We start from the raw sequence: 23,500 nt of genomic DNA, 5'->3' as shown, positions 1-23,500 counted from the left end.
GCCATTTTTGCTACTGTTTAAACGAATTAACTTTATTTTAGTAATCAAATACAATATTTACTTCAAAGGCAGTTTGAAATGCTTTAAAAATCATGTATACTGGCCTGTTCGCGTCCTTCTGATTAAGTTTAAACTATCAAGAGACCAAGAACGATGTGTTGTATTTTTTAAAAACATCAGAAAGATATTGGAAAATTGAATATTTGGAGGTATGAAGAAAATATCTTTTTTCATCAATGATAAGCAGAACACAATATAGTTTGTTAATATAGAGAGAATATGCATTAAAATGAACATATTGAGATGGGCGGGGCATGTCTTAGAGGAATAAAACATGAAGAGCCTGTCTGAAAATTGATGTTTGAAAAACATGCGAGTCAGAGACAAGGCAAACTAAAAAACGCTTCCTGAACTGTGTGGAAGCTAATCTATAGGTATTGGGAATAAGAACATGGAAAAGACTGGCCCTAGAGAATGCTGGGAAAAGCTTTTAAGAGATTTTAGGACCAATCAAAAGCTGTAGAGCTATAAAGAATTATAAACCAACTATTATGTTTGTTTATATTTGCTTCCAATATGTAAATACTGTACATGCTAGATTATATATATAGATATTACAATATTTCTAACAGTATATTAAAAACGATTTAGGGACACAATGTGTAAAACTATCATACATTTTGATTTTTATAACACAAACACATACATAACAGGTATTTGATAAGTTTTTGTATAAAGTATAGACCTATACTTTTCATGCAGCTAATATTATGTTACTGTTTGTAGTGGTTAAAAATTATGAGTAGAAAAATGTATCCTTTTCTGTCTACAATAATCAGTAAAAATACATCATTTCAAACAACATTTTATTAAAATATCCCAAAATAATTATACGATAACATGTAGCCCCATCTATTGTTAACCAATTGTAAACATTCTGTTCTCTGTGCTTTAGAACCTTGAAATAAAGTTTAGTCTGTGCTAAGAACTCAATGAAGTGTGTGTCAGTCCACTGCCATCTCATTATAAATGGTTATTGGCCCAGATTAAATAAAAAACATGTGTTCAGTTTTTGTTTGGATCATCAAAATACATCATGGAAGTAGTAGCAGAACATTATGCTAAAGCAAAAGCAAAACTTATTTTAACAAGAGATGCATCTCTTTATATTCACATAAAGGGAGCAGTTAAAACAGTGGAGTTATGGCAGAAATTGAAATCCTTGTTTGATGACCCTGGTTTTATCCAAAAAATTAGTTTACTACATTGTTTGATATCTACTAGAAAACAGTGATTCTATGGCAAGCTATGTAAATCAAATAGTGGAAACAGGACAAAAACTGTGTGGTATAGGTTTTAAAGTAGACAATGAATGGATTGATCATTATTGTTGGCAGGAAGGATTGTTATAAAAATGTATAGTGATCATGGCCTGAACATTCTGGAATTTCTATCACAATAGATGCAATCAAATCAAAGTTACTAGATATGGTATTGAAGTTGGTGACAAAACAAGTGAGCTCTTTGGTAAAACTAGTGGTCATTTTAAAAATAAATGTCTAGTTTAGAAAATAATAAACCAAAGCCATCAAATGCATTCATCTAAATTCAGATGTCATTTTGCACTTAACTACCAATGAAGAATGGATTGTTGATCCAAAACAAGCAAAAATTTGTGTTGGGTGTAAGTGGTTTTCAAAAGAAAATGTGACTGGGTAAAATTTTTTTTTAATTATTTACAGGGGACTAAAAGTTGTTTAAAATCTTGTGAAATAAACTCAGAGTTAGAGAGTTTTGTAGATGCTGATTGGGTAAGTAATTACTTAGACAGGATTTTGTTTTAAACTTGATGGTTTTATAACATCTTGGGAAAGCAGGATTAATTATGCTTATTATTATTATATATTATAATATATATATATATATATATATATATATATATATATATATATATATATATATATATATATATATATATATATATATATATATATATATATACTTAGATTAATTATGCAAGGGAAGAGAAACCCAGGACAACACAAAATATCCTGGCTAAGAAATTTGAGAGAGTGGTTCGGTTGCAGCTCATTAGAATTATTCAGAAGCGCGGCCAATAAAATTAAAATAGCGATGATGATTTCCAACCTCCGATAGGAGAAGGAACCTGAAGAAGAAGGGAAGGTAGGAATCAAAATACTGTCACATTGTTAAGCACTAAAGCTGAGTACATGGGAATACCTGAAGCTTCAAACAAAGTTATATACCTGAGAAACTCATTTTGTGAATTAACATGTGACTTTAATTGCATAATCACATTTAATGACAATCAGAGGGCAAAGAAGCTGTATGTTAATCCTGTGTTTAATAAAAATTTAATATTTGAAGACAGCTGATATGCCCTCTAATGTCTTAACGAAAAGTTTAAGTACCAGGTACCACTAAACATTACAAATTTTTAGATAAGTTGGGTGTTGTCAATTAAAGTATTTTGTGATAGTAGGAGTTTTGATATATCCCAAGATAGTTATATAGTTACATGCAACCCCATCTATTGTAAACATTATGTTCTGTGTCTTACAATCTTGAAATAAAGTTTAGTCTGTGTTGAAAACTCAATGAAGCATTCATTCCACTGTCACTTCATTATAATAAATTTAAGGTAATAATCTTGTAAGTAATTAATATCTGTTAAATTAAGTTTTCTGAATGTTAATAATCATTTGTTGCTTAAAAAACTGTTAAAATTAGTCAGAATTCTAATTTTCAATAATTTTAATACAAATTGTAAAAATCAATCTACAATCCTGTTACTGCATAAAAAGTTGGTTCATGCAGTGAATCCAAAGTGGTAAAAATTCCAGTGATTTATCAAATACTTTAATTGATATTTAAATCATTTATTTTAATTTTTATATAAAAAAGTTGACAATGTAGAGGAAGATCTTAAAACCATGAACATCAGGCAGTGGCATAGGAAATTTTCCTACAAGGCAGAATAGAAAAATAGTGTCACGCAGGCCAATATTCACAAAGGGTTGTATCGCCATTAAAAGAAGATATAGAAAGGTTAGTCTCAATGTTTATACATTGAATCCAGTGCCATTAGGTATATCAGCAACTTAACACACAGTGACGAGAATGTAATTGTGTTCAGTTTTTTCAAGCAATAATAAGTATTTCGCTAATCAGACAACATCATTTTAAAGCTTTTTAATGAATTATACTGACCTTGAATTTTGTTTTGAATGTTTTACTTGTTGTTACACTAACATAATAAAAGGGTGCATTTTCCCACCACTATTAATTGTTAATAACTAAAAACTACCACAACACCTAAACCATTGCAGGAAAAGTAAATGTTTTTGTCCTAGATGCCTGTACTACATAAAAAAAACTTATCAAATACCTGGCCTGGTCAGAGTCCTTATTTCTCTCATGTATGGATGTTTTAAAACATTTTAAAGCTTAATTTGCGCAAATATTTCTTACCTAAAATATTAAATAACTTTTCCACAAACTTAGCTATGTAAACATTGTATGTCTCTGATAAAACAATACACAATTGATTAGCATGTAAATGACCATGTTTTTATTATGGTTTATAATTATATTATCTTTTAGCAAATAATTCCTTAAGGACGAGTTATAAATATATCTATTATTTGTATTCAAAGGGTGTAACATCTATTTCTATGTATAGAGATCACAGAGCTTCAAACAATAGATGTTAAGTCAAAGCTAATTAGCATATCCCTGAATATTGCTTATACTTTTTTGGACCAATACTTTTAGAAACCAGCTAAAAGACTCTATAAAAGATGTTCGCGTGAGACATGATAATCTATTATAAACTCCCTTGGCACTGACTGCCACTGGTATAGGACATTTGTACAACTGAAAATATAGATCATACTTACAACCACTAGTACTACTGCTAATATAATCTGAAGCTAGAACCGCAAAGGAATTGAAGAAATTCTTATTACTCTCTTTATGTCGCAAGATTTCGGATTCGCTAAAATTAAAACAAAAAATAGGATAAACAAAATGACTGGTAAAAAAACCTGTCAGTATTTTTAGATCTACATCATCAAAAAATTCGTATCGAATATAACTAATATGTGATGTACGTACCTTTTTACAATAGCTGAACATAGTTCTATCAATTCTGCTGTATTAGAAGTCTCATAATTTTTAGATAAGAATGGTTTTAAGACAGTCGTCCAATCAACTCCGCCACTGCTCGCTGCCATTGTAATCTGCCATGCCATTTGCTAGATCCAGCAATTATGACAAGCAGGACGTCGAATATCTGGGGAATTTTATATTTTCACATTGAGTCATGACATGCGTTGTTTGTTGTTGGTGCTCCATATTACATTTTTCAAAAGTATGTTTTAAGTGTTTGACAACCAGATAGAACTTTTTCAATTATTTATAAATATATTTAATGGCATATACTAATTTCTTATGTATTTTATATAAATAAAAATGTTTAATAATGACATTCGTTCCTGACATTTCAAGTTGTATTTTTGTAACTATTTGCAAATTAAATCTATTGAAGAATATTCACAATAAAAATTTTATTTTTGACGTAATCAATTTTACAACTTTTTTTTTTAAGTAAATGACAGCATCAATGTTTTCATTTTCATATTTGTTCAAAATAATATTCATTTAAATTCCAAATAAAAATTAATATCATTATTAAATTGAATAAAAAATGGACACCTATTTAATTAAATATTTTAAAACAGATAACTACTCTAAAATACAATAATTCGTTGGATGATTTACTGGATGAAAATTTTACTGATTTAGAGATAAAAGATATTAATTTATAAAGCCTTTAAAAATAAGTAAAAATTCAATAAGACCTACCTGCACATAAGAAATTTTTCTTCAAAGAGTATACATATATAAGATTTAAGGGAAAAGCAAACACTTGTTTGCAAAAAATTCTAACCATAAAAAATATTTAAAACTGGTTTTTGACAAATTAAGCAGAACATGTCATATTTCAGTTTTAGATATTTAGAAATGATTTTAAACTACTGTAAATTACTGGTAAACGTAATAAGGCATAGGTACGTTAATGTGCCATATCACAAACATAGTTGTTGCCATATTCTAATACCGTCTATAAATTAATAATTTATATAATTATAAATAGAGAAAATTCAGAACAATTTCATAAATTTAAAATTCATAAACACACAGATTGAGACCCACAACAAACCTAGATTCAAGTGGTCCATGGTAAAATTTGCATGTTTAGGCCAGGTATAATAATTTAAATACACAAGTACCCGGCTTTATAATTATTGCTAATATTTGATCATAAATACAGATCAATTAATTTGATCATTGGGTATGCTTTTATTTAAATTGAATAGAGTAATGTCAGTGTTTTAAATATATAATTTAAACTCGATTAATGATGACATCATACTAATAAGTTAATGAAAAATGTTCTTGTATTAATTTACAATACATATTAATATTACGAGTATCCCGGGAATAAATTTTGTACTACAGCAAAACACATGCCTTCGTTTTGACAGTGACAGTATTGTGATGACAGTGTAAGGTTTATGTCATTCTAACTCCCCACCTTAAAAAGAGATACACATATAATTTTTAACGTAACAGAAAGAGCAAGATTCCTTGATAAATAAAAAATCTTTTTGTTTCCTTTGATAAATGTTTTCATTGCATCCATGTATTTAACAACGGTATGGTATTAATGAAGTGTTGTAAATAAAAAAACAATAGGAGAGTGCAAGTTACATAGCCCGATATATTAGTGCTTCAAGATAGCTCAACAAACTTAATGCTTCAAAATATTTCACACAGATCTTGCTCAGTTTAATTAAGCAATAATGGCTACAGCTTCATTTGCAGAAAATGATACACTGGTAAGATCTTTTCTTTTAATGTTTAGGTTGTTACTGTTAAATTCTTAATGCAAATGAAATGAGCCGAAAATTGTTGATATACTAAAGCTGAGAGTTACATAAGGAGTAAAATATTGTTCATTTGTGGGAAATATGCTGGACATATCTTGGTACACACACACACCCTATCTCTTTGATTAGAATAACCACATTTGTCGAAAATAATGCATAATATTAAAAAGAAATAAGTTTAGTATTGTATTGATCTTGTATGTTGGCCTTGTAGAATGTCCAGTTTTTTTGTCTTAATAAATTGTTGACAATAATCTGAGTTACCACAAAAAATTTTGAGTCTTTCACAAAAATGTTTCTTTTCTAGTTTGATTGGATTGTGTTTTATCTGGATAACCATAATAAAAGATATTAATTTTATAAAACTTTTTTGTTTTTAATTGTATCATTTTTCATTATTTATTTCTTTATATAATTTATATTTGCTTATCAGTTTTGTGTCAATTCAAATTCTGGGTAAATTATTATCACATTATTGAGTTCAATAACCAGCCAATTAACAAGCCAATTTGGTTCTTGGATCTTGGGTAGCAAAATAAGTGTGTCACCTAGAGGTTTAGTTTCTATGGGAAGCAATAAGAATAAACTAGAAAGTATTGGTATTTATTGTAAGCAGGAAAATGGGTAGAAAGGCAAAAATATGTTATGCAAGAAGGAAAACTATTTTTTGTTATACCCAGAGAAAATTCCTTATTCCTGATTGAAGGGTACTTAGTGGATATAAAGCAAATTGTATTTCATATGTTCCTACTAAATAATATAAAAATATCAAAAGGTATAATTACAAAAATGGATACCATTCACTAAATTAGTACTAAATTTAGTGAGATTTTGAAAATACCTAGTTCATGTGTAAAATGCAGGATTAGGTTGTTGACAAAAATTAATAAAAAAAACATGAATTTCAATTAAGAAATATTGATAAAAAGTTTTGATAAACATCTAGTAAACTGGAAAAGACTATTTTTTGCATTTTTGTTTTGGATTTATCCAAAAAAGTGAAAGAAAGGCTTTTTTTTATTAATTTGGTTTCGGAAAAGTACAAAAAAATCTTAACTAATTGTTTATAAATATAATTATAAAAAAACTATTACAAAATAATATGAAATCTATTTAAATAAATATAAATACCCATAAGTATTTATGCTGTTAAACCATGAAAAAAATAAAAAATATTACAAAAAGACATAATTTATTCAAATTGTAAATAAAATTCTGGACATCTGTAATAATTGGAATTTTATATACATTCACAATGTTACCATATTTATAATTGCTTTTTACAAAGTGAAAATGTAACAAATATATATTTGAAATAATAGTATATAATAATTTAAAATAATTCTCAAGTTCTCAACATTCTTCAATGACTAAAATGTAACCTGACCAAACCTAACCTAATGTAATTGAAATTAAAATAAACAACTTAATAACTGGAAATTGAAGTGACCTAATTGTAGTGACCTGTAGTACCTTCCCAACATTATTTTATGACTAAAACATAACCTAACCAAATGTAAGCCAACGTAATTGAAATGAATAAAAACAAGTTAATACAGGAAATTGAAATAATGTACTACCTTCTCAACATTCATTAGCATAGACATATAATACAAATATACTGAGTGCTACAATACAATGCTACCCTTTGGAAAGAGATGCAGGGACTGCTTTGTGTCAGTTCTCCCTGTCACATTGGGGGAACACAGCTGTATGATAACAGTCAGTCTATTTGTATTATATGTCTATGTTCATTAGTGACTAAAACGTAACCAGACCAAACAAAAAGTGACCTGACATTACCTACAGCACAATCAAGATGGAGGATACATTTGAAAATTGATGTCAAAACAGGAAATTTTTAAATGGGATTTATAAAAAAAGTATGCATTAAAATATAGAATCCATATTTTTTAGAGCATTTTAAAATGTGTAGAAAGCCATACATAAAAAATATTTCAAATTTTTCAGCTTATATTTAAGGTCATCTGACACCTAGACAAATACCAAAGTATTTCGTCTTCTTCTTCTTCTTTAAAAGCAGTTCTGCTTGTTCATTGATGGATTAATACCTCCATTGAAGGTTGTCACTCCATCTTTTGAGTAATAATTTCTTGTTAAAACTAAGTTTTTTTCTTTTTGAAATGCATTTTCATTGTAGCACATGTTTTGGGCTCATTCATATAAAGATTTGATAATTATTCCCTTTGGATGTTTATGTTGTGGTTTGAGTGGTAATTTAAATATCTGATATTTTGTGTGGGTTGGTTTTCTGTAAACTTTGGTTGCATATCCTGTATCCTCTTTTGTGATTAACATCACTGAAAGTCTTGAATGTAAAGGTAGTAGCAAAGAATATAGACGCTTATAGAAGAATTGTTTACTGTTATTTTTGAAAGTTAGCAAAAAGTGGGACATAGATAAAGAAAAGTGGGACGAGTGGAAGGCATGTGTTGCACATGGTACCACTAAGGAGCGGTCATGTCAGCTGTGGCTCTACTATTGCTTCTAAAATATGAAAGAGTGGGGCAATAAATACAACTTTAGATATTTTTATATATAGATGCCGAGTGGTCGTAGAATAGGATTAAATTTTTGCGTTTTATAAAATTTTTTAGAGAAAATAATATTGTTTTAATTTTTAATTAATTAATCTTTTTAGAAAGATTATTATGATTCAAATTTTTAATTGAAATAATGTACAAATCTACAAATAATATAATTAAAACTCTCTTTTTATAAACTATAAATAAAATTAATTAAAAGTCAATCACCGGGAGAGAAAGCTCAAAAAATTGTAAGGTGTTTTGATCAAAAAACAATTCCTGATCTTGTTAGTACGCTAGGATTGCTTTTTAACACATACACCAAAGAATTATTTTTTACAAATGGAGAATTCGAAATTCTGAAGTATTATTCATTCATTCATATATGAATAAAAAAATCGGTTATGAAGATAATATTTTAGTAAATGTCATACATTTCTAGATAAAATTTGTTTAGGCGTAGATGCAAAGTTACCCGTTCGTACTCCTTTCCCACTTCCCCCTAACTACATATTTCATTATGAAATTTTCGCCACGGCGCCAGGCTTTGAGTTTATGCAGCCACCCTCAGGAGGAGTGTTTTGAAGTATAAACCGTAACCAAATCGCCCATTTGAACAATTCTTCTATAAGCGTCTATATTCTTTGGTAGTAGTCTCTTAATATTGTTCAGTTTGCTGAATTTCTATATGCTTCAAAACCTTTGATAACAATAGGCCATACACACTCAAATGATATTTGACTTTAAACAGCCTTATTTATAAATTATATTACATTACTGTCATATACTTTCTCCTATGTAGGTATGTTAGAAAAGTAGCAAAAGAGGCTTATATGTGTTTTAAATTTTCTTTAAATTTGTATTTTAAACAAAGAAAAAAATTCTAAACCAATTAATTATATGTATTACATTTAATTATGTTGATTCAATATTATATTAAGTTAACTGGGGGAACACTGGTCTCTTCTCAAGGTAAAAGTCACTTGGACTGATTTTGTGTCATTCATTTTAATTCTTGACTTGTTTGACCACATCTCAATTTCATTCAGTTGTACCTGTAGAATGTTAGATTCTATAGTTGGATTTTCGATGACTGCAAGGATGACAGCAAAACATACTAGTGATGGTTTTATTATTGGAGGGTAGATCTGCTGTGTATTGCACATATAACATTAGTTTAAATTTTCTTCTATATGAAGGGCTAATCTATTTACATGTTCGTCATTCTGTTATTCCTAGTTCTAATAGGAGATGAAGTGATAAATCTAAAGAGTCCATACTCAATATCCAAGTGTTCCTTTGGATGATCGGGAGATCCAATAGAATATAATTATATCATACAGATAAACTTTTATTTGAATCACATTATATGTCAATAATTTCCAAGTCTTTACAAATGCTTGGCTTTATAAAAAGATGCACTAGAGACTTTCAGAATATTGAAGCAATTAAATTACTATATTGTTCTTTAGTTAGACCTCATATAGAGTATTGTTCTTGTGTATGGTCTCCATCTTATAGCATTTACATATAAAAAATTGAGACAGTTTAGTACAAGTTCGTGAAATATGTAGCATATAAACAGGGTATACCTTTGTGAATTAAATCAAGTAAATTATGATCAAATTGAAACCCAACTTGGTATTCTCTCAATGTGACTGATGATTAATTAAAGGTGCAAATATGTTTTCTGGCATTATTACTTCTACGTCTTGTGTCCTTAGCTACTTGAGCAGGTTGGTCTGCATGTATCTCTCCGTAGAACATGATTAAAGCAAACTTTTTATGTTCATCTTCACAGAACCAACTACGCATATAGTAATTTTTACCTCTAGCACTAAGGTGGGCAAATATTCACCCAGATGTAGATTTTTTGCACTGAAGGATTTATTCATTTCTGGTCTCAGGCATGTGTTTATTTGAGTGGCTGTAGAAAAGATAATCATCATTTTGATATGTAAAACTAAGTTATTGGTCTGATGACTGGTTTTGTAAATTCTGCCTTTCATTTCTTTTCTAATATTTTTATTTCTCCATATTGTTTCATTCACTTGATCTTCCACTTCAGTTTTGAGTGTTCCTTAGCTAGATAATGTGATGCCTAGATATTTAAACTCCATAACTTGTTCTATTATCTGACCTTCCAGCTTCAATTTACATCTTAGTAAATTTGCTGCATTTTGTTTTTTTTTCAGGAAATTAACGTTAATTTTTTTTGCGGTTATATTAAATTGGTGTAGCATACGTTGTAAATTGTCTTCACTTTGAGAGAGTAGTATTGCGTCGTCTGAAAAGCCGTCGGTCTCGGCTATTTAATTGGTCGTTAAGTCATGTTAGGGGCGCTTGCTTGACCGAACATTTAGCCAGAAGGTTCGCTAACTTTACTTTTACTATGGCTAAAATTCAGTCAAGTAGAGTAGAGATGCAAACCTTCAACAAGCATATTTCTAAGTGACTCACTTGCTCTCAGCACATCATAGCTGTGTGCCCGAATCGCTAAGTGTCTACACGAATGTAAAACTCTATAAATAATGTATATAATCAATAATTAACACTAGAAAATGTAGCTTGAAAGCCTACCTAGAAAGCCTGAAGGGATCATTTTGGCCCTAAGTTCTTAAATCAATAAAAATCCAGTTTAAACCAATTATATCAACTCGAGACAATAGAATATGATTTTATGTTTTAGCTTCATTGTTTAAATTATTGGAACACCATAAAGTTTGCAGTTTTTGGCATTTGCCACACATTGCCTTGTTACAGCCGTGACACTGATTGTATGATTTCCTTTACAAAATATTTTCAACTAACATTTTTTTTGGCTTTTGGATAGTAATACTGCTGGTTGTTGGTAGAACCAGTGTTGCTGGGCATTGTAGCAGATTTCGGGAGGCTAGGTGTGGAGCCCGTAATTCTTCACACAGCTAAAGAATAAACTTACGACGACTAAGTCTCCAATTACTTCTTTATAAATAATCCATGCATTTATTGCTCCTAAGTCAAGAATGTTATAAAATATGTGCATAGGCTATCGTCTTGAAGCAATTTTTGTATTATAAAGACGCACCATTTGGTCTTCTATTTAACCCCATCTTTGATTTGATTATAAAAACTGACTGTTTCAGGAAGTTTTCTTTTCATCGACAGCAACATCCACTGATTGATGTAACGAGCTCAACAAAAGCACATTTTTGTGACTCCTTCCTTCATATGCAGTAAGTGTTATTTTTTCGCCGCTCTGGAATATATGGGTAACATTCCTCCATAATTCTCTATTTTCACGCTTTAAGCTTAGAGAAACTTCTTTTCTGTTGCGATTTAAAGTACCCACAAGACTTGTTGATTTCTTTTGCAATGCCTTCGCAAATTTTATCGATGTGAAGTAGTTATCTGTCGTAACATTTTTGCCATTTCCCGGTTGATTTTCCATTATTCGCAAAACAATGTTTTCACCAACACTTGTATCTTTATTGCGTAGATGATCAGTACTAGTATAAGGGTAACCATGTACAATATATTTTGATGTCACTCAAGCCAAAATTTGATGCAAAACTTATCAGGCTTATTTGCTATGTCCTGTATGACTGGCCACCTGGCTTTAGAAGACAGTAGTTGTTCGCCCACAGTGAGGTTCATTCCCTGTTTGTAACACCCACCACTATTTTTTATAAATCCATTCCAAACCGCAGAGGCTAGAGCAAATTTGTCGGTTTTTAATCGTTCAGATCTAGTTTGCTTTACGTGAAATATTTTATAATATCCTTGAATCTGTCTCGTGGTATAGTTTGCCTAAAAAATTAAGGACCTCATACTATTTACTACGAACTGTTAGTTGGGAAATTTTTTTGAGAAACATGCTCTCGTTGATTATAAGATGCCAAACACTTACCACACAATTATTCTTTACGTTCCTTTTTGCATACGAAGTAGGACCTGATTCCTCTCGACATATATTGTGCTGAGTGCAGCATCCTATAATGACAGTAACCATTCAATGAATGTGAAGAAACTAAAAATTATTATCTTACCAGGTACTGATCCAGAACCAATAACTTTCCATGTTGTTACGTCGTTTGATTCGTCGCTGCCTCCGATTGAAATAGCTTTTGCTTGTTGACGTCTTTTTCTCTTGCGACTTGGCTTAGAAGCACTTGGATTCACAATAATATTAGCTGAATCGTGTTGTTGAGAAGTAGAAGTAGTGTTTACATAAATTGATGACTCTTGAACAATAAAACTTTCTAACTGATCTGAAACATCAGTCACTTGAATCACTATTTTGTAGTGGTACGTATTCTTTATCGTCTGACTCATTATTTTCTTCAAATTCAGATTCGCCTCCCGAAACGTCTTCTATTTTTCGTACTTCTTCAAGAAGTTCAAGTTCTGATAGTCTACGTCGAGACATCTTTACAATTGTCTTGAATTTTCACAAATGAACAAATGTCGCAATATTCATGAAACGAGAATCAGCAGAATCTAATAAAGCGCACGATCAACGAAAAAACAATATGTAACAAAAGACCTACAGTACATTTAACCAACTTACACCTCTAAACGATTAACGGAATTCGCAGAAAACCTTTCATTGTAGTAAAAGGCACGGTAAACTGCACTGGAGTGTCTTGAATACTAAGAGAGTATTGTTTAGAATATTTTTGTCTGTATTATCAGTTAGAGTTAATTTGTATAAAATAAGGAGCAAAAATTCAAATGGAATTTTAAATATTATCGTTTATTTGGCTAATAATGAATTTATAAATCTAGTGGTTAACCTGCTGTACGATTATTTATTAAAAAAATATAACAAAATATGCAAAACTATGAACAACGGGTTAATGACACATATATTTATTTTATACATAAAATTTAGCAAAGTGTTAAATATTATGGAGAACACCAGTGCAGTTTACCGTGCCTTTGACTACAACGAAATGTTTTCTGCGAATTCCGTTAATCGTTTAGAGGTGTAAGTTGGTTGAATGTAATGTATTAACAAACGATGGCGCACCCAGGGGGGGGGGTTTGGGGGTTAAACTCCCCCACAAATTTTAAGGACTCAAAATGGAGGTAGCATCATAAAAAAATTTCGGTGCCCAACAAAACCCCCCACAGGAAAATTCTAGGTGCACTACTGGGAACAAACGTACATAAATATAATTTTACCCATCCGACAGGAAGTTGAAAGAAAGAATGGTCGAATTTCTGAGAAAACGATAATAAATGACACAGGACCAGTTGACCCCTTCAGACTTCTATGGTATTTTGTTAGAAAAAACATTTAATAAATTTAGTAAACAATATTTTTTGTGTTAAATAAGACTTTTAATATCAAAATATTAAAAGTCTTAAAATATGAACTTATTATTTGCCTCAAATAAAAAAACTACAATAACTCCAAATCTCAACAGGGGCCAAATTGGCCCCTCCGACTTTCTAGTGTTAAATGAACTATTTTTTACTATTCCTTTGTTTTCACATTTAATAATCAGTGATGGATTTCATTGTTTATTTTAACCCTAAACGGGTTATCGATATATTTGTAGAATTCGCCTAAACACCCTTTTGCACTCTATAGAAATAATTAACTTGTTTATTGCCAATATTGAATGTTTATCATTAATTTAATATAACCGAATTATTGTTATATCAAAAACTAATTAAAAATGCAATCAAAGAATTTGAAAGCTCCTTACGAATGATTACAGTTTACATCTGAGTAAATATAAACAATTTCTTCTTTCAGTTTTATTTTTAGAAAATATTCTGCTAGTCATAGTTCATTTAGAATCCTTGATTTTAGTTTATTTCGTATTTCTTAACCCAGATACTCCTACTGTCCGTTAAAACATACGCTTTACAAATTCTTGTATTATTCGACTTTTACTATTATTTACTAGATGTCACAACGTAGCCTGCTTTTTAAATATGCATCAGTAGTGGTTTGCATTTATCTGCAGTCGACGTTTAGCTAAGTAGGGTGTCGAAAATTTGCAATAAATATTAGCGCACGTGGTATATACAAAATGGATAAAAGGAAGTAAGTATTTTGAGGATACTATGGCATTATTTTTTCAGAAAGATTTAACATTTACTTTCGTTTTGGATTATATTTTACTATAGTTATTACTGTTATCAATATTTATTCTTTTTTCTGGGAAAAATAATGCTCAAAAACGACTGTATGTTATAACATACGGTAGGATAACATGCTACTCAGTCATAACATTTTGTAACTTTTTAGTTATTGGACGAAACCATTGAATCTCAATGAGTTATTAGATGAGATTGAACACCTAGATGATCCATCTTCATTACTTGATAGTATAATTGTCTTCCCTTCATCCGAAAAATATGATACCGACGAAGATTCCGGGGATGAAAACCACATTGACATAAATAACCTTCCAGGTAGTCAATTAGAAGTACAAGCTGAAGTTGTTTTTGATAGTGCACCGTTGGAGGATGAAGGATAGAATGAAATTATTATTTCGGGTCCAGAAGATACTACAATTGAAGATTCTGATAATGAAGATAACCTCCCGTTGTCTGTGTGTGTGTGTCTCGCTTTGATGTAAGTGCTCCACAACCTAAACCGAAGAAAAAATGAGAGTATTCCTCGAAAAAACAAAATATTGATCCCAATTTTTCCGACTGAAAGCCAGTAAGTGCACCAAAAAATATTCTCACGAGTTTACAGTTATTTTCCCTTTTCATTGATGATGAAGTTGTGGACCTAATTACACATTTTAGTAATCTATATGCATCTCAACACAATCGCTCTGGAGATATCAATCAAAATGAAATTAGGTGTTTTGTTGAGATATTACTTCTAAGTGGATATTTCTCATTTCCTCGAAGGTCTATGTACTGGGAAAACAACGATGACGCAGGGTGTAAGTTGGTGTATTCGGCTATATCGCGAAATAGATTAAATTTTATTATGCAAAATATACATGATTTCTGATAATATCGAATTACAAAAAGACGATAAATTTGCTAAAATTCGTCCGCTATTTGACATAATCAATAAAAATTTTTATATGTTTTATCCATTTGAAGAAGATCACAGTGTTGATGAAGCGATGGTCCCTTACTATGGGCAGCATGGATCAAAACAGTTTATCTGAGGAAAACCCATTAGATGGGGCTATAAACTATGGGTCGGTACCACAAAACAGAGATATGTCTAGTGGTTTGAACCTTATCAAGGTGCCACAACTCCACTTTCTGATACATACAAGGAATTAGGATTAGGAGCCAGTGTCGTATTGTCATTTGCCGATAAATTGCAATCTGATAATCCAAGTACGCCGTTTCACTGTTGATTATTTTTTTACCTCACTTCCATTACTACGTGAGCTAACAGTAATAAATTTAAAATGCACTGGAACAATTCGAGGAAATCGAGCTCCGGGTTGTCCTCTAAAAAATTTCAAGTGTTTCAAAAAATATCAGAGGGGTGTATTTGAATACTTACTCGTCGAAGACGAAAATATTATAGTATGTAAATGGAACGACAATAATAACGACATTATTGCATCAAATGCTACTTCACCACTGCCAACCCTACAGGTGAAAAGATATTCGCAGAAAGAAAAGAAAAGTATACTCGTCCCACAGCCATTTATGATAAAAAAATATAATGAAAATATAGGAGGAGTATACCGTGCAGACCAAAACATGAGCTTATACCGAATAGGTATTAGAAGCAAGAAATGGTACTTTAGTTTATTTTCGCATTGTCTTGATATGGCAGAGCACAATGCCTGGCAATTGCATAAAAGTAATGGTGGGAAAATGGATCACCTAGCATTCAGAAGATGCATAGCGTCAGGATTACTGGAAATGTATAAGAAAACAACTAAATACGGACCGTCAAAAAAAAGTCAACTTACACATTTTGAGTCAAGGTACGATAGATTAGACCATATCGTCATTTATCAAGAAAAACAAACAAGGTGTTGTGTATGTCATAAGCAGGCAGCGTTCAGTTGTAACAAGTGCGATGTTGCACTTCACCCTAAATCATGTTTTTTAGTTACCATAATAAAGAATAACTTTAATTTTTATACTTAGTTTCATCTATTGTATAATGAAATCATTGATCCTTAAGTAGCTTGAATTCCTACTGTTGGTTATAACATACGCCTGATAACTCAAAAACGGCCAACCTAAATGAAAAATTTTATTTGTAAAATTCGTATATAATTGAAGTAGAAAGCCATTTATAGCAGAATTTAATAAAAATTTTGAGATAAAAAGTTTTAGGAGTATCTGGGTTAATATAATGTCTACACTAATAAATAAGAAATATATATGTAGGCAAGGGTAGTACACAATGAGACAAAAAATACATTAATTTTTATTTCTGACATTAACATTTTTGAATTTGTCTACAAACTGAGTTGAACAGTCATCAATATGGTTCTTTGCTCAATATAATTGGAAATAAATATTCCCTCATGAGTGAAGAAACAAAATCTACGAATATTTTTCTAACCATCTACATCTGTCTCATTGAGTACCATTGTCAAGTGGTATTATTTCAATATTTTGTTAAAAGTAAATACATAGTGTTGTTTTTATTATTTAAAATAGCAATTTTACAGGTAAAATAAAAAAACTGAAATTAAAGAAAATTTTAATGAATCTTAATACTGCTAAACTTTACATCAAATTTGAAATAAGAAGGAAGACGCTTGTTTTATTGATCTACAATTTTTTGGTTTTGGTAAAATTGATACAACGTCTGACCTTGCTACTGCAGCAATGTCTTCAAATGAAGGAAAAAAGCAGCCTTCAAACTTTTTCTTAAAAATGACACTTGTAATTCATAATCGTCTAATGTCTTGAGAACTTTAGCAACATAAAATATATTGTTTTCAAATTTCACTAATACAAACCTATCAATGAAAATTTCTGTTCTAGCATCAATGAAAGTTTTTTTGGTTGCTTCTTGTAGTTTTAACAGATCAAAGTCAGGTGTGTTAGTTAAAATTGCACCCGTTTTAGTTCTCCTTGTCATTACACCTGTTCTCTTTTCTGCTTTTGGAAATCTTTTAAACTCGTGAGGGGTCATGGACGAACTTGAATTCGCAGTTGATACTATTGACTTAGAGTTTTGAGACATTATCGGTTTTTCAGGTGTCCTTGGTGGGAATACTAATTGACTTTCAGGTGTCTTCGATGAGGATGATATAACTTGATTGGAAGCCACAATAGAGATTTCTGTCGACTCTGGTTTTGGTTTTGACTTTTTAGTTTTATTTGGTCTATCAGTCACAGAACTTCATATAAGCTTCAGAAAAAATATCTCTATTAAGGGAAAAAATTCCCGATTTATTAAAACCTGACAGAATATTAGTAGGTGTTAATGCTTTCATATGTGCCTCTCCTACACATTGTGCTCTCTGGTACATTGAAATAGGTTACCAGCATGGCTCAGCAACCATTAGTCCGGCATTGTAATACGCTTTAAAGGGAGCGAAAATTGAAACATCAAGAGGTTGTAGTTTGTTACTGCAATGAGGAGACAGAGTCAGTATGATTACACCATTATCCTTTGCCAGTTGAACAACGTGATATGTTACGTGACTCTCGTGATTGTCGTAGACCAATATGGAAGGGTTTTCAATTGAACTGTTGCTAAACTTGGTGAAGTGTTTTATAACGTCGACAAACAGCTCGCTATTCATCCATCCACTTCGATTTGCCAAACCCAGTGTGCCAGGTGGAGCTTTGTGTCATATGCTCCTTAATATTTTTTTGGAAAAACCATGACAGGGGGCAAAAACGTACCATTTGCACATACAACGACACATGTAGTAATAAGAATACCCCTTTCACCGCTAGTACAACTATTCAGTTGTTTTACACCTTTCTCCGCTACGACTTTCTTAGTTTGTTGTACGAGTTTCATCAAGGTTATATATCCTGATATTAGACACAGCTGATAGATATCTAGAGTAAACGGCATGTATATTGTAGAAGAACTTATTGACATTGTGTGGATTGAATGATGTTTATCTTGATAAACTGCAACCCTTTGGTTGACGTATACTAAGGTTCCCACGCCTATTTAAAAATGAACGGAGCCATTGAGTCCATCTATTCTATCTTTGATCCAATTCGCTGGAACTGGACTATTGTTTTTAATCTCTATATCATATGCTACCTTTCGTGCTTGAATGGTTGTTAATCCTTAGCTCATTTTGCTATAAGTTTTCATGTAATCATACAAAGAAATTTCTTGTTCCTCTGAAAACATAAGTCGTACAGCATAATTGGGTTCAAATTTTTTGCGACATATCTTTGTAATGTCTGAAATTTTACTTCGTGTTCAACGGCAACAATTCTCAATGATTTTCCGTCCAAAACGGCACTTGCCATATCATCGGAGCTGAATATCGCTCTACTCCTTGTTTTTTCTTTGTGCATCATGTCTGTAACAAACAGAAATAGAATAAACTTTTATTCTAGCTATACAACATATTATTATAGCATACACACTTGGTACAAACTTTAGTAGTACACAATGGGACAGTCTCATTGTGTATTATCACCTAGTGTCTCATTGTGTACCAATTAGCATTGTTGTAAACACATGCAAATGATCATATTGTAAGTTTTAGTTTTGAGACACGACTATTGGAGGTTACAACCGTGGAAATCCTGTCACATTGTTCTTATTAAAGATTTACATAAGTTAGGGTCGAATCTATCCCATAATTCATCTAATTTTCAGACCTAACATTTAAGTCTGGACTGTTCGAAGGTCATGAGAGGACTTTAATGTTATTGTCTCCAAACAATTTTTTAATTGTTTTAGCCGTATGGCATGCAGCACCGTCCTGTCGGAATATAAAATTCTAGTCCGGGTAGAGATCGTGTGCACTTGGTACAGAACTATTTTTCAAAATTTTTTGATACTTTGCTGCGTTGATTGTGCATTCCACCACCTAATATCTTCCTAGAGCCGCCGATGACATGCACCCCCAAATCATAATTCCTTTGGAAAACTTCACAGTTCTTTTGAGGCAATCTTTATGAAATGCTTCATTTTTACTTCCGATAACCCGTTTTCGAAAGTCCCCCACGCAAACATCAAATTTCGGTTCGTCGCTGAATATGACTCTGGACCACTCATAAAAGGTCCATCAAATCTTCGATTTTGCCCAATTGAAGCGTTTTGTTCTTTGATTCTCTGTTAGCAGAGGATTTTCTTTGACCTAAAACATTTCGAGTAATACTACGCGGAGGGAGGTACGACACAGTGGTCCACAGTGGAATAACAATCGACGTATTTTTGTATTTTTTTCATAGAAAAATGTGTCTTAAAGATATATAACGGTTAATTTTTCTCATCAATAATTATCATGTTTAATTTTTTTTCAGCTCAACAACTCAATGGGCCAAGTAAGCATATATAGGCCAGAAACCAATGATGAACTCTGGAAGGAATGCACCACTTGGCTTACGCGATGGGAAGTGCTTAGATCTGATCACAAGGCCAACTGGCCGACCGCTTCTATTGTAGATTTGGCGAATATACTAAGAGATGGTGTATTGCTTTGTAAATTACTTAGTAAAATAGATCCTGGTTGTATAGATATGAAAGATGTCAACTTAAAACCTACTTTAGCGCAAGTAAGTCAAACTTTATATATACAGATTGAACGAATTTAAAACGGAACATACAATTTAATATATGTCTGTTTGAATTGCATTTGAAATAGTGGACCAATATAAAACTTGGACAAAAATAAATCCATACCCGGTGATAGACATTGTATAAAATATCGTTCAACTATCTGTCTCCTTTTAGGACGCACCATAGTCTTTAGTACCGCTCAAAGTCAATGTTGACAATCGCCGTGTAATAATTCGATTTGCGGATCTTTTTGAGAGTTATATCTTCTTCGTATCTTTAAATAAATATTTGCCTATATTTTTCATTGTATTTACAAATCTACTACAACAGACTAATAACAAAAATAAACTTAATGGTTTGTAGTTATTTCCTTTCTTTTCTGTAAATATTTGGTTATTATGGTTAACACCTTATTTGAAAAACATCTAGAGGAATGAGATTGGCAACACCGCTCAAAATACCCATCTGACTGCTTAGATAACTAAGGAAGCGATATGTGGTTTGACAGCATAATAACTGCTTGTTTAGTCTAGTTTTCACAGTGATTCTAGGCTGTAAGTCCGTAGCGTGAAAATAAAATATTTTCGTAAATATATTAAAATGTATAAAATTGAAGAAAAACTACAAATTTTAACTTGGTATTTTGGAGGTCACTCGATTCGAGATATAGTTAATTTATTCGTTGTTTCTATTGCGAATAGGCCGGTTCCTTCGATTTCCACAGTTGAGAGAATAATTCAAAAATTTCGCAAATGTGGATGTATTCAAAACTGCCGCAAGTGTAACAATCTTGGTGAACCACCTGTTCGTCAAAAAAAGGAACAACGTATAAATAATGAAGTTGATGTTTGTTTTGTTGTTGAGGCCAGCCAGCCGTGTTCAAGCAGGGAAATTGCTGAACAAGTAAACTTAAGCAAAAACACTGTTCGAGGTATTTTAAAAAGAAATGGATATCGTTGCTATAAAGTTCAAACAACTCAAGAACTTTTTCCCGAGGACAATACTAGACGAATGGTATTCTGTGAAGAGATGATGGAAAAGCAAAATGCTGACGAACATTTTATTTACTGACGAATCGACATTTTCTCTTCACAGGAAACACAATCCATCCATTTTTCGATATTGGTCTCGGGAAAATAAACATCTAAGTATTCCTGTGCGCACACAATACCCACAAAAACTTAATGTTTGGACGGGTATTTTGGGCGATTATGTAATAGGTCCTTTTTTTATTGAGGGCAACCTGAATGGCACTAAATACCTCGAACTGCTACAAAATCAAATCGTTCCGGCTATTCAGCAACTTCCTAATATGAATTTTGGAGATATTTGGTACCAGCATGACGGATGACCCAGTCATAATACAAGGGCAGTTACCGAATATCTCCAAAGGACATTTCCAAACCGGTTAATTGCGACAAACGGTACAATCAAGTGGCCTCCAAGATCAGCAGATTTCTCCCCAAATGATTTCTTTTTTTTGGGGGTTTCTTAAATCAAAGATTTATCGGCACAATTTTGAACGTGCCGAAAATTTAATGGAGTTAAGGGCGAAAATTATCCAACATTGTGCCGACGTTACGCCTGATCAACTCAGAAATACAAGAGCTTCTTTGTATGATAGATTCACCTATTGTTAGGATGTTCAAGGTGGATTATTTGAACCTTTACTCCATTAAATTTTGTGCCTAAATAGGTTTTTTTAGTTGTTTTTAGAATTTTATGTTTTAAGTTTCTTTTAGAAATCAAGTTTTGTTTCTTTTAAGATTTACCCAAGTAAGTTTTAAGATTCTTTTAGATTTTATATTTTGTTTTTTACGAATTTATTTTTTATTTTCCAAACCGTTACGGCAAAAAGCAATTACAAACCTATTTCATTATGAAAGAATTATTTGTAAATCGATTTTACAAATAATTTTTCGAGCATAAAACGTGATAGGTGCGTAAAAATATGCGTTTCATATAAATTGTTCGACATACTCCTTCCGTGGATCATTGATTACTGGCTGAGCTCGCTCACTGAGCTGAGAGCCGAGTGTGACACGGAGCCAGTGTTGCCGATGTCACGATATGAAATTATGTTAACAGCTGCTAAAATTATCAGATTTTGCCAAAAATTATGTTAAAATTTTTGCAAAATTATGTTAAAAATTTTTATCTTGGTAGTTTCTAAAGGTAATAAAAATACATTAAAAAAAATTATTTTATTCAACTTAACTTGTTAATTAAAAAAAACATGAACAAAATATATTTAATATCAAATAGGTACTATAATAAAACTAATTTACATAATTATTATACAAATTTATATAATTTAGGATTCTTGTATAATAAAAACAACAGCTAACTTAACTAGAAATTAATATAATATGAATATTTGTAAAAAAAACAAACTTTTTTATATTTCAACAGGCCATTTTGTGCCTTCTTATACAGTTGAGTCCACGGATCTTTACCCGTGCGTCATTAATACCTGGCTAGATAAAACACATACTTTTTATGTAGCATCATTGTCTTCCACGCATGAAATTAAGGATAAACCAGCTACCGCCTGTTATTAAGTAAAGACACATGTTATTTTTATGAATGCTCTACAGTCAGTACATCGAAAAGAGATAGGCACAAAAAAGACGCTTGGACGTTTTCAGATTGTAAGTACAATTTTTGACGTTTCTGGTTTGTGTACTTTTGTGGCTGTCAGTTTGTTGACTATTTTGCTATTTTTTGTCCTGTTTTTACATTTTGGAATTATCTATATTACACAAACAGTTATTTTCGCAACTAACTTTATATTGCAGTTGAAAATTTTATGGTAAGTGTATTTTATTTTGCCCTTAATTTTCCTTAAAGGTAACGTTATTTACACAGATTGTCATAACCACTTTCTGTCACTTGCTGTTGCGTTGAGTAAATTTCCGACTGATTTCGTATGCTTTAAATCATGACGCACGGGTAAAGATAAATTGACTCAACTGAAATATGTCGTTATTGAATTCGTTATTGATCGAATTTCATGGCATGTGATTTCTCTCATCAAACGTGACAAAAATAAATAAATAACGAACATTTTCCTCCGGTTGGCAACACTGCTGAAATAAAGACAATAGTAGCTTTCAATTTTTATACGTGATGGGCGGGGCAACCTATTTGGATGGAGTTTTGACTTGTTCTTGAATGAGTTCAGAATCCATCAGCCCGCTGAAGTATTAGATTTTTATAATATAATTATTTGACAACCTTTTGTTGGCCAACCACCTAGAGCGGAGTTGAGCCAAAATACATTGATTTCGTATGTTCCGTTTTAAATTCGTTCAATCTGTATATAT

The 23,500-nt window shown here is 31.5% G+C and overlaps 2 protein-coding genes across 3 annotated transcripts in view; one reads left to right on the top strand and one right to left on the bottom strand.

Annotated features, from left to right (window-relative positions):
* Positions 1-4,334, bottom strand: part of poe (E3 ubiquitin-protein ligase-like protein poe) — a 103,524-nt gene extending 99,190 nt beyond the window's left edge. The window contains exons 1-2 of the mRNA XM_072530367.1: positions 4,138-4,334; positions 3,921-4,018 (exon numbers count right to left, since the gene is read on the bottom strand). Of these exons, the coding sequence (XP_072386468.1) occupies positions 3,921-4,018; positions 4,138-4,274 (235 nt within the window). The 5' untranslated portion in view covers positions 4,275-4,334. The remainder of the gene's footprint in view (positions 1-3,920; positions 4,019-4,137) is intronic.
* A 1,331-nt stretch (positions 4,335-5,665) lies between these two features.
* The window catches only part of Vav (Vav guanine nucleotide exchange factor), an 81,187-nt gene continuing 63,352 nt past the window's right edge, over positions 5,666-23,500 (top strand). Inside the window, exons 1-2 of one of the 2 annotated variants that reach the window (XM_072530368.1) lie at positions 5,666-5,924; positions 19,919-20,170. In XM_072530368.1, coding sequence (XP_072386469.1) covers positions 5,889-5,924; positions 19,919-20,170 — 288 coding nt within the window. In that variant the 5' untranslated portion in view covers positions 5,666-5,888. The remainder of the gene's footprint in view (positions 5,925-19,918; positions 20,171-23,500) is intronic. The other variant, XM_072530369.1, reaches the window with a different exon arrangement.

The sequence above is a fragment of the Diabrotica undecimpunctata genome, chromosome 4 (genome assembly GCF_040954645.1).
Source record: "Diabrotica undecimpunctata isolate CICGRU chromosome 4, icDiaUnde3, whole genome shotgun sequence".
NCBI lineage: Eukaryota > Metazoa > Arthropoda > Insecta > Coleoptera > Chrysomelidae > Diabrotica > Diabrotica undecimpunctata.
This window is presented reverse-complemented; position numbering and strand designations above follow the sequence as displayed.